At 42.5% G+C, this 12617-nt stretch overlaps 1 protein-coding gene across 1 annotated transcript in view; it reads left to right on the top strand.

Annotated features, from left to right (window-relative positions):
* SEMA4D (semaphorin 4D) overlaps positions 1–11131 on the top strand; it is a gene marked incomplete at both ends in the record, with an annotated part of 34924 nt that extends 23793 nt beyond the window's left edge. Inside the window, 3 exons of the mRNA XM_079548926.1 lie at positions 8605–8814; positions 10433–10530; positions 11087–11131. Coding sequence (XP_079405052.1) covers positions 8605–8814; positions 10433–10530; positions 11087–11131 — 353 coding nt within the window. The remainder of the gene's footprint in view (positions 1–8604; positions 8815–10432; positions 10531–11086) is intronic.
* Positions 11132–12617: the final 1486 nt, after the last annotated feature.

Here is a 12617-nt window from a genome sequence, read left to right as displayed (position 1 = left end):
AACCCTCTAAAGGTCATGTTGTTGCAACCTTTCCTAAATGACCAGGCACAGCATGTTAGTGCTCGGGGATCGTTCCACCTCTTCTGCCAAGCCACAGGTAAGTTGGAGGAGCCCTGCGTGAACTAGCATTTTCCTCACTAAAGGTTCGGATATGTGGCCATGTACAGTGTATGTTCTTTTCTGATGTTTAACAAAGAAAGAAAAAGACTATTTCTGAATGTATTGTGAACATGCTTTTGCTGCAAATTGGGCACTGCAGACACTCTCCTGCAAAATTCTCTTGTTTAGCAGCCTGTTTAAATATGCAAAGTCAGTTGACTTCAATAGGCTCATTTGGATGCTGAATGATGCACTTGCATGCATATGGATGTGTAGTAGGTAAATATCTTCATTGTTAGGATGTATGCAATTAAAAAAAATACCGTTGGATTTGGATTTTGCTCTTATTTTGGACCTGGTCGGTTATCTCTTATTACTTATTTCAGATGATAAAGTATGTACTGTAATGGTAATTCCATTCTTTGAGGAATATATTGTCTGTGATTGATGGGAGCAAGTCAAAGCTATTTTTTTTCTGTAGAAATTAAACATTTGTCTTTCAGTTTTTGTTTGGACAGCATTTGCCTGGTTAAGTGAGAATTAATGCATCTAGACAGGTCTTAAAATGTAATTTCTGTCCTTTAAAAATTAGAGATTAATTTTAAAGTAGGATTGTTTTTTACTGGTATGTCTGTGATTGTTAAATGTTACATGGAATCAGGTCAAAATGCAGCTATCTTCATTAAAGCAGGTCTTACCAAAGACATGATTTGTATTTTCATGGCTAGAAACTAGCTGTGGGGTCCAGGTGGGTAGGAATAATTTTTTCACTGCTGCTGGTGACACTGATACCTTTTACTGTCCACCATGGAAAAAAAATCACAGAATAATGGTGTAAATACTGCAAAAGATTCAAGCAATTTGGTAACCAGGCAAACACTGCAGTGTCTGGGGCACAGGAGGAGCAGTGAGCTGATGATGTGCTCAGCTGCACTGAATTTAGGTGCGGTGGAGTGTGGGTAGTTCCTAGTTTGGTTCTGTTTCAAGCTTCATTAACACAGGCACCACCATCGTCCAATGCAGTATATCCTTGGACTTGTTACAGGCAACCCATATCCTACGTTATCCTGAGTGTGCTGAGCAACAGTTTGAGTGCATTTGCAAATGACCAGTGTGCAACATTGTGTTATTGCTGTTTTTGCCCTGCAGATAGATCCTGTCCACTCTATGCTGTCCAGAAACCTAACTCCTCCCCTTAGCTCTTAGAAGCTTTTCTTATCTGTTCTGTAGCTTTTTGGTCTCATTAAAACTAACCCTCATATGTGAAAATAACAGATCTGCAAACTTGGTGTCCTTCTTTAAAGAACTGTTCTGCAGTGGCACTGAGGTGGGTGCCTGATGCACACCTACAGACTGCGGCTGTGCACTGTAGCAGTGCTGTGTACAGGCGGTGCAGGAGAGCTTCCCACCTCATGGGGGGAAGGTGCATCACTCACAAGTCAGTGTTACAAGAGCTTCATAGAAAGTTTTTTCTCTCCAGCAACACTTGGAATTACACAGGAAGCTGTGCAGGGGAAGAGCTGGAGTGAGGGCAATGAGAAGACTGCTACAGACCTACAGACCTAGCTCAACCTCAAGGAGTGCTCCTGCAGCACAAATGCAGAATGGGCCCAGACGTGGCCATGTGCCAAGCTGTGCCAAGCGCCTGGCACTGGCTGAAGGCCAGCCCCCTAAAGCAAACAAGCTGTCCTACACTGCTCCACTCTAATGGACTCTGAGATTTTGTGGTGAGGCTTCACTGGAGCAGTGGCCCTAACTTTGATCAGTGCTGGGTTTGTCTTTGCCTTCATATGGGTTGCTGTGCCAACACCTTGCTGAGTGCTCTGTGTCTCACCTTACAGACCAGCTTCTCTGGTGTGCTGCTGCTGGCAGTCTGACTGAGGGCCAGTGTCAGCATAAAGCATATGTGGCTGCCAGAGTCTGATGGAGTTAAGTGCGGGTGTGGGATGATACTGTTTATTTCCGGTGATTCCTGCTCTGACTGAATATTCATTACCTGAAGCCATTTTAGTAGACTAAAACCTTTCCTTCAGACAGATCTGCAGCATATCACATTCTTTGTTATTTAAACTGCACCTAGGAGATAACTTTAAAAGTTAAGATTGCTCTTCTAAGTGTTCTGTTAATGCCTTAAAAATAATATAACTTTTATAATAACTTCAGATTAGAGAATCAACCATATACTGCCTAAAAGTCAAAGACCCTGAAAGTATATAATCTTGTTGCAGTGGATTGCAGTGCCCATACAGGAATACCTGCAGCGTTGGGGTTGAAAGGGACCCAGAGCCTGCCCAGTTCCAGCCCCCTGCCACAGCCTGCTCAGGACACTATCCAACCTGGGCACCTTCAGGAATGGGGCACGCACAGCTTCTCTGGGCAGCCTGTGCCAGGGCCCCACTGCACTCTGAATGAAAAGTTTCCCCCTAACATGTAATTTATCTACCCTCTTTCAGGTGTAGCTGTTCTCCTTGCCCTGTTACTGCATTCTTTGGCATGCCCTCCCACCCTTCCTACAGGCCCTCTAAGGCCATGCTTCCCTCCCTGGCTGTTGGCAGTTCTAGTTTCAAAACAGGAAGAATTTCAGCCCTCCAGTGGCTCCTCAGTGATATCTGCAAGCCAACTGAAATTAGTGGCAATAGGTTCCATGATATGGATGCCACGTTTTTAAATTCTGGCATCAACAGCAGATTTTATGTTGCATAGAATGTTTTCTGTTTTCTTTTATGTGTGAAACCTGTGGCCAATCTAAGAAACACAATGAGCAACAAGGTGCAGTTGGAGAATCTCTTGTTATTGACTTTAGGCAATTTTATCAATGCTTAGAATGTAAGAGAAATTGAAATATTTTTCCCCATGAGGAAGTCATTCTAGTAAGGATGGATAGTTGTGGCCTGCCACTAATTTTTGCTGTTGTGATATGCTTTAAGATTAAAACATCTCAAACCACATTCAGGTTGTAGTCTGTCATATACTGTGAGACACCTGTGTATGTCCTAGTGAAACAGCTCTGTGAGTGCCCTGGTGCATTCACTGCCAGATTGTACCATCTGCACCATATGTTGGCAAAGCACTCAGAAAATTCAGCAGGTTAATACTCCTCAAATACCTGAAATTGCACTGTGAGAAGCTTCTGCGCTGTCTGAATAAACTGTTCTCCGTTAGAAGATCTCTTAGGGCCGAGGACAATGGCTGCCCCTGCTGACACGGGTGAGAGCCCAGGACAGGAGAACCTGTGGGAGATGGCACTGGTGCAGGCCTTTGTGCACACCTCTCTCCTGCATGTAATGCGTGTGAGACTTCAGCAGCACAGATAAAAGGTGTACTGCAGAATCTGTGACAGCTTCTGTTGTATATCTAATACTGTATGTAACAGAAAGTGTAATGGTTGATGAGGTGGGAGCTGATTTGCAGCTGTTGCTTTGTTTTAACCCTTGTCAGCAATGGGTGCCCATCTCACCCCTTTCTCTGTCACTACTGGGTCTGTCCACTGATAGCTGAGCAGAGGTTGTAGTTTGTATGCTCTAGAAAGGAGACTGAAAAAGCATTCTACTGTCAGAGGTACTTTTGTTCTCTGATTTGTTTCCATTTTATTTTACAAGATAACGTCATGGCTTTAAGATGGTGGACAGAATGGGCACGGCAGGGAAAACAGGCACACTCAGGCTGAGGGTACAACAATTCTTTGTTGCCAGACCCCAGTTCATTTCACTTAATTACTCTCCAGATGCAGTTACCTGGGTTCCAACCACACAACCATCCTCTGGCTCCACTTAGAGCACAGCTGGGAGTGCTGGGGAGCAGGGACAGCCATACTGCAGCTCTGTTCTGCCCATGGGAGGGCAGCCATGTTCCACCTGAGTAGTGCAGCTGTGCCTGTGCTGTGCACACACTGGTGTGGCCTCAGATCTGGCTATCGGCAGCACTGTTGCACCATTGCCAGCTAACAAACCATGAGCTGTGTTTCAGAACAAACTGTTAGCTGTTTGAGGTTAAATTCTTTGTTGGCAATTGTTGTCGTATTATTTTAACTGTTTTCTAGAATGGTAATGTATTGATCATAATTTCTAACCCAGCTAACTGAAGTACAAACACAGAAGGCCCAACAAACACACTGGTTTGAGAATGCTACAGAGATCCCCATCACAGCTCAGTGACCCTCCCCCTGCAGCTCCACCACTGACCCCTCTGGGTGTTGTGCAGCTCGCAGCACCAACAGAAATGCTCATGCCTCGTCGGGCTGCAACTGTTTGGTGCTTCAGGACACAATTACCTTTCCCGTGCTTTCATCTCTTGAGTGTCTTGTAAAACTTAATCCTTGCTCTGAATAAGAGCTTCTTGTGGTATGCTGAAAGTTCAGGTGATCAGCTCGATAGTGAATGCTAAATCCAGATTCTACTTTTTTTTTTTTTTTTTTTTTTTTTTTAAATTCAAGTGATGTTTGGAAAAGTTCTGAGGAATCAACAAGCTAGCATTGGAGGAAGACATCTCATGTTTGTAGATGGCCACTGTAGTGATGCTATGCTTGTATGACAGCTGTGCATGACCAACTCCTACTGCCCCGCCAAGCAGTCCCTGAAGGCACCTGTTACCAACCGCTGGAGCCTTGGGCCACGCTGACAGCACCTGCTCTGCTGCGCTGGGCTCAGATCTCTCCAGCTGGAAAGGTTTTTCCATCTGTTACAGAGGTGTGAGTACTCCTCGCCGGCAGCAGCTGTTGCCACCTGCTCTGAGCAGCCCCATTGTGTCCCAGACCCACAGGGCAGCTCTGCAGGGCTCAGCTCTGCCAGCAGGACTGGCCTGGCCCCAGCTCCCTCCCACTCTCCGATTTATGTGATCAGCTCCACTCGTAATCCATAATCACCCACTCTTACATTGGTATCTAAAAGGAAAGCTGTATGCCTGTTAGGTTTTGATGCCTATATAGCAGATGTGATATTGGGGACAACCAAGTAGGGTCCCTGGCATGCTGCTCTGCATCTACAGCTGTATTACTCCATTCCTCACCTCCTGGTATACTGCTTGATTTTAAGCTAAAATGGAACATAAACCCCACTTCAGTGAATAAAGTTGGGGGTTGGTACACAGTTTAATGCTGCACGCAACTGAAGAAGGTTAACACATGGCTGATGGGATGCTCCTGCAAACCTCAAGGGGCAGAGGCACTGCACCAGCAGAGGATGACACCCACCTGGGAAATGAGCAAAAGATCACACCACCACTGGGCATTATGGAGGGCTGGGCAGAGAAAGGGCATATTTGTTCTGCTGCACAGTGTTAGCTGTCTCCCTTCTAAAAGAGTTAAGACTGGATTAGGTTAAGAGTAATGAATGCAATTTCTATGATGAAGCAATGTTTTCAAAATTAACTACGTGAAGTATCATTCATTGTTGCCTAAATGTACCTGTCTACATATCCAAACTGGTTTGGTGTTTAATTCTCTGCTTGAATATTGTGTTTTAACATAAGCATTTTCTTAAATCTTTCAAGCATTCTTAAGGTGGATGGCAATGTAAGTAGATAAATTTCTTTAGCTCCTGTTTTAAAGATTATATGTCATTGGTTTTATCATAGCGAATGTATGCTCACAGTCATTTATCTTCAAAAGATAAATCTGTAACTACTGCATCTTTGAGCATGAATTTATCTTAATACAGAGTTGTAGCAAACCTGAATCTGAGAAATATGACTTCATGTTTTTGCAGGTGTAACTCTTTGCGTTTTTCTGTTGTTCAGTTCTGAAATGGAAATCAAAGTAGGGAAAATACTGCATGGCCCCCTGGAACCAAGGCTGAATGCAGCAAAGGCAAACTCTGCCTGCAACCACACCACTGCAGCCCATGGGGGGGACCTAAACCAACACAGCCTGCAACCCTCCTTGTATTGGGAAACTGTTTACTTTTTTGGAGAAATGTGTCTCTGAGTGGGCATTCAGTTCTGTTTCCAGAATACGTGTTGCCTTTAGCACCTGAAAACAGTGTAGGTCCTTTGGTGTCAGCAGTGACACGGAGCACTTGAAGTGCATTTAGAGAATGCCCTGCCATTTCCTTGCCTGGCCCTAAAGAAGTGTTTTTTAAGCTCGTGGTAGTAGGTAACAAACTGCTCTATTGTCATGTCATAGGGGTTTGAAGTACTGCTATTAAACAGATGAGCACATGGCTGTACTCGAGCACCTGGCTTGTGGTTTGCAATGACTGAGCAACAACCGATAAGCTTCAGTGAGCTCCTTCTGATCTGCACTGTGCTTGAGTCAGTCCTAGTGCCTCCCAGTCAGCCTGACCTCTGACACTTCCACGGGTTTCTTCTCTAGCCCTCATCCAAGGACACTTACCCATGGCAACTGTCTGCAGTTCTCATCGAGTGTTCTCTCAACTCTTCAAGGAATAAATCCAAAGCCTGTTTTTTTTATTATTTCACTGCTTTTACCCACTGCTCTTCCCATTTGTCCCAACGCCAACTTCATTAATGTACCGAAATAATTTGTCCGTTGTTCCTGTCTCCCATACTTTTAGTTACATGTAATCCACCTTCAGTTAATCACAGGGTTAGGACAGCCATCTATAAAACATGATTTACTTTGTTTAAAGAACATTCTACGCTCGTTTCCTGCCCCCAACTCTGACAGAGCTGTCGTCATTCCTTTGGAGAATGTGCTGTTTCCTTTCCACCCCTCCTTCCTTCCAGGATGAAATCCACCACACTGCAATTAGATCACATTCTCTGCTATTCATCCTTGTACTTAATAAAAATTTCTTTCTCCATATTTGTTGGATATTAGCAAATGATTTAAATCTGAATCTAACATATGCTGAGAAGGCACACAGATAGATGTAAAGGCTGCCATGCAAGCAGACAAAAAATCAACAACTGGGAATGTGAAATCTAACTAGTTAGCAGGCCTAGAATCACATTTTTTTTCTGAAGAAAGTTCCATATCAGTTTGGAATAAAAAACCCTAGCAAAATCTGACTGCTGTAGCAGGTTCTGTTCCCTCAAGACCCATTTCAAAGAATCCTTTATTTTCCTTTTATCCAGCTTTCTTTTTACACCTTCTCTCAGTGTTCTAAGTCCGTTCTGTATCCCAAACCCTAAGGGAGAAACAGATGTGTTTCTCAATTCCTGGTGGATGAGAAGCTGGACATGAGCCAGCAGTGTGCATGTGCACCCCAGAAGGCCAACTGTGTTCTGGGCTGCACTAAAAAAAGAGTGGCCAGCAGGGAGAGGGAAGTGACTCTCCCCCTTTACTCTGCTCTTGTGAGGCCCCATTTGGAGCACTGCGTCCAAGCCTGGGACCCCAGCACAAGGCATGGAATTCTTGGAACAGGTCCAGAGGAGGGCCACTAAGATCAGAGGCCTGGAGCACTTCTATGAAGATAAGTTGAGGGAACTGGGCTTGTATAGCTTAGAGACGAGAAGGCTCAGGGAGACCTCACTGTGGCCTTTCAGGAGGGGGAACATCTGTTTATACATGGGTTCATCATGATAGGACAAGAGGAAATGGTTTTAAACTGAGACAGGGAAGTTTAGGTTAGATATTAGAAGGAAGTTTTTCACACAGAAGGTGGTGACACACTGGAACAGCTTGCTCAAGGAGGTTGTGGATGCCCCATCCCTGGAGGCATTCAAGGCCAGGCTGGATGCGGCTCTGGGCAGCCTGGTCTGGTGGTTGGCAACCCTGCTGATGGCAGGGGGGGGCTGAAACTATATGATACTTGAGGTCCTTTTCAACCCAGGCCATTCTATCATTCTATCATTCTGTGCTTTAAGAATTGCTGCAAAGTTCTTAGCTTGACCCAGATGCCTTTCCCTTTAGTGAAAGGACACAGATATTACGCTTCATCCAATCTTGCTAACTTTCCACTAACAGCTGTTCTGTGCTACTATCAATAATTCTGATTTATTCAAATTCTATCCTCACATGTTAAGATTAATAGTAGCAACAACTAAAAGATTAGATTGCTCTTTGTTCTTGATCCAAGCTGTTCTGTCTTGTCTAATTGCCTGCTGTGACAAATGGTCCCACACTTTTTTCAGTTTTGCCTTTCACTATTTCTGGCATCTTTGACATACTGAGTTCTTGAACTTTTTCCCCTCCTAGCATCTATTTCAAATGTTGGAAGGTATCTCAGAATGCTTCAGCCTTTCACCAGGCATGAGCTTCATCAGCACTAGTTAGCATGGCCTGCTTCTTCAACAGACTGATTCCATTGTCTGGTCTATCACGGTTGTGGGCCAGTTTCCCCCTGTAACAATACAGGCACAGAAAACTTCTTTTTGCATATGAACTTATTTACAACTACAGCTTAAACCTAAATTATCAACGGTACTTTTTTTTTTTTTATCCCAGCTTTTTGTTGTCTAGAATTTCAGCTGAAGAAACTTAAGAAACATTGAAACCAAGCTTTTTATGTCTTTGAGCGTAATCTTGAGGTCCTAAACTTTCGCTTTTTTCCTCAAAGACTCAGCTTCTGTTTTTCTCCCCAAGTAAGCTGACTGACATTTCTACAGGTCCAGATGACTCCCATTTTGTCTGGAAGAAGAATGGACAGGAAATGAAGGCATGCATCACTGAACAGGCTCACAGGCTGTTTGATGGCAGAGTGCATGTCCTCAGTTGGGTGAAAGATTCAGTATCAGGAAATACAAAATATAAATGTTCATTCATCTCAAAGATTGGGAACACAACATCAGAAGTGCTCATCAAAGTGAAAGATACAGGTAGGCTGGTTCTGACTGTACGCTCTTTTTGTTGGCTCTGCCAACAAAGGTTTTGCAGACACAGAAAATTGCTTCTTTCTCACCCTCCCATGGAACTAACCTGCAAATCAGCAAATATGCCTTAGTAATGAAACAAAAACTTAAACGAATGGACACGGATTGGATGTGAGTACTGAGAAGAGAATACAAAATACCACTCTGCAAGAACTATGCAGGGTGACAAAAACCTTTGCTTCTAAGGAAGTGAGAAAAAGAAATGCCCAGTACATGGGCCTGAACCAGCTGAGCACCTCATAAAAAGGCATGGCAAGTCCTGGGAGCACAAGTGCAAGCAATTCACTTGTGCAACCCTGGGCCCACCCTCCTCCCCAACCTCATTTAAGGGCTTGAAGCTGAGTGAGAAGTATCTCTACTCACAGTTTATCTCTACTGACAGTTTTCCTGTGAGCCCTATCTTCAGAATGGGGTAAGCTATTCCTTCCTTATTACTGGATTGTGACTAATACCTTCTTGAGCTATCCAAAAACTGGTCAGAGGTAATTGTTTATTTCATACTATACGCTTGCTATATGGGATATTTAAATATTGGGTGATCTGTGAGTTGCCTGTAGTCAGGTGGATGCAGTTCCAACTTTTTTGTTTTGCCACTCATGGGCCAGAGGTCAGACAGCTCAGCTGAGCACTTGGGTAAGATCTTCACGCAAGCAGAACTGATAAGGACAACTTGAGTACCTTTTACAACTAAGTTTTGCAACTTACCCATACCTGCAGAAAGTCTAAATAAATCTAAAAAAAAAAAAAAAAAAAAAAAAAAAAGCAAGCCATCAGGAGCAACAAAGGTACATAAGATTATTTTTTTAATATGGAAAAGAAAAAATATATATATTTACCTGATTAGTGCCAAATGTGAATCAAGTCAAGAACAGTTTAGCATAGCCCTTTTCAGTTGAAAAGGAAAGCAGAATGAGGAGCATCTCAGTGAAACTGCTATCAGTGCAAAGCAGGGAAGCTTTGAAAGCATTGTACCATGACCATCTTGACAGATACTACATCTGTGTCTGCTACCACTAGAGTGGTGGGGACTACAAGGAAAAAATGTTTGTAGGCAAGACTGGACTAAAAATTCATCAAGATGTGGTAAAACAGTCCATCTTATGCTCTGAAGTATGGAATAAAGAACAACTCACTACATAACATTACTGTAAAATGAAGAAATCACAAACTCGATAGTTGACTGTATTATATTCTTTTCTTCATCCTTGGAATGATGTACCTGCAACATTCCTCTGCTTCTAAATGGCTTAAGCCTGTGAGTGGGTGATTTTTTTTTTATTTATTTATTTTTTTTCCCTAAACTTGGACTGACAGATAACCAGAACCTCTGGAGTGACAGTGCTCGCACTAGAGGTTGTAAAGTTTGCTGCAGAGGGGAAGAGACCAGACCATTTGAACAGAACTTACTTCCATGTAACCTAAGAGAAGGTAGTGCTGAACAGAAGATAAAATGGTGCCTTGCCTTCCTTTGAGCCCAATCCTCAGTAAAAGCACTGTGGCTGAGTTAATGTCAGCTCATTTGATCACTATTTAGTTACATAATCATCCAATTTACAATTTTCAGATAGTGTTGGTAAGAATGGATGGACCAAAGAATTTGATACTTGGAGAACTGCTATCAGTGAGCATGACAAGATGATGCAAAACTGGAGGAAGACATGGGTAAGAATTTTTGAAACTGATCTCTCCTATGGACCTTTCTATAGGACAGACTAGTCTTGCAGCTATCAATAGCCAGTGACCCACTGGCAACTGAATGGGTTTATGTAACAAAGTGACCAGAGCTCCTGTACACGCTGTCAGTCTGACCCTCTCAACAGTATGATCTGCCTCATCCATCACGTACACTTATGTCAGCTTGCTCCCACAGTGCACTAATCAAATTCTAAGTAAGTAGTCCTCATCCTACCCCAAAGAGTCTGCTTGCCAAATAGAGCAGATGTTTTCACATTAATGTGTTGATTTTGGTCTGCAGTACAGTACTGGAGCTTGTAAATGATATTGTTTAATCAAAGCCACCCTTATTTAAAAACAAAAACAAAACAGAATCCCAAGCACCTACTTAGATTTAGTGTTTTTCTCCTACTGTTACAGCAAGCATTAATTGATAGCTGGGTACCGCATGTACTTGCTGCATGTGTAACAGTCAGTATAAGTAATCTTTTAACCCCACTTTATTTTAACGATATGTTGACAACTTGTTCTTTTTATCCTTCAGGGAAGTTGCAACAAGAAAAGCAGCCTCTCATGTACAAAGGAATAAACAAACTGGAACGAGGAACATATGCAACTTATCAGTGCCCGGCACTCAATATCACAGCTTTCAAAGAGGTATTTGCAAATGTTAGTGCTGGCATTACAACTAATGTTCAGGAGAAATCTGGTGAAGTTTGAGGTAGAACATGATATCCTTGCTCATCAGAGAACCAGCACAGTGTATAGCCAGTGCTATGAGAGGCCATCTTCCCCATGCTGGAGCCATCTATTTTTCTGACGCTTATTTTAGCTGAACAAAGAATGACTAGTGGTCCTAGGATGAGTTGTGCAGCTCAAACAACGTAACATGATCTATGCCTTCTGTTCTGAGTTGATTAAGCAAACTAATTGTTTTGCTCTTGAGGCTCTTGGCATGTAAATTAGAGATTGATAAATAAGATTTGAATAACTTTATTTCAAAGGCACTTCCACTCTTCCATTCTCCATTCAAGCATTTACCCTTGAACTCAGTTCCTAGTATTCTGAAGAACAATCTTTTCTGGTATAAGCAAGTTCATTTGTTCAAACATATGCCTTTTGGTTATAAAGCTTCTGTACCAAATGAAGAATTTTTGACTAATGCTCAAAATAAAGATGGCTCACAAAACACCCAAGTTATTTTTCCATATTGAGTTAACCATGGTAGCTTCAAACACTTACAAAGGGAGTGAATTTCAAGACTGCATTTGTGTTCACTTATTTCTAGTGGACAACTGCAGCTTGATAATGTGCGGACCCACTTATTTCAGTTTTATTGTAGTGCTGAGATTTGGCCTTCTGCATCAGAAGCAGAAGTATCTGGAATCATTTTTCTTTCTTTTATCTTAATTATTTTTAAGCAGGTGCAATGTCACCGAAGAATAGTTTAAAGACTTCTGTATCTGACAGCAGTGAGGCAGCTACTTTCCAAAGTATGTGTTCCAGTATTTATAAATGCATGACAGAGAGGCTGGCTGCAGCACACAGTATCTGTATCTCTTTTTCAGAACAGTGGATCAGTTATGTGCCTCCTCCAGTGACTTTCTTAGGCTTGTCCTCTTACATCTGTAAGCTGTAAACAGAGGTGTTTATATTTACATTCGCATGAAAGTGCTCAACCACACCATTATGAGCACATTTTGTTTTCAAAATTTACTTAATGTATTGGATAAAAATTTTCCCTATCTTAGATACAAACTGATATTGACTTAAAAACTCTTGCATATATATATACTGGCATAACTCTGAAACAAAGGAATGAGGAATATGTCAGCATGGAAAGCCACAGACAGGAAAGCAAGCTGGTCCATCTTATGTCCTCCGGCTCAAAAGCAGGACCTGTAGTGAACGGATTGCAGTAGTATCAAGAGAGCAAAAACAAATTATCACAGGGAAAGAACTAACTGGTAATCTTCAACACTACAGCTTTCCTGAATTAGTTTCCAACTAGCTGCCTGCCCAGAATTCACCTCCTGCTGAAGGGTATAAAGTAACACTTATGCCAAACTGCTCAC

This window comes from Tetrao urogallus (assembly GCF_951394365.1).
Source record: "Tetrao urogallus genome assembly, chromosome: Z".
Taxonomy (NCBI): Eukaryota; Metazoa; Chordata; class Aves; order Galliformes; family Phasianidae; genus Tetrao; species Tetrao urogallus.
The sequence above is the reverse complement of the archived record's forward strand: the minus strand, read 5'-3'. Positions and strand labels throughout refer to the sequence as shown.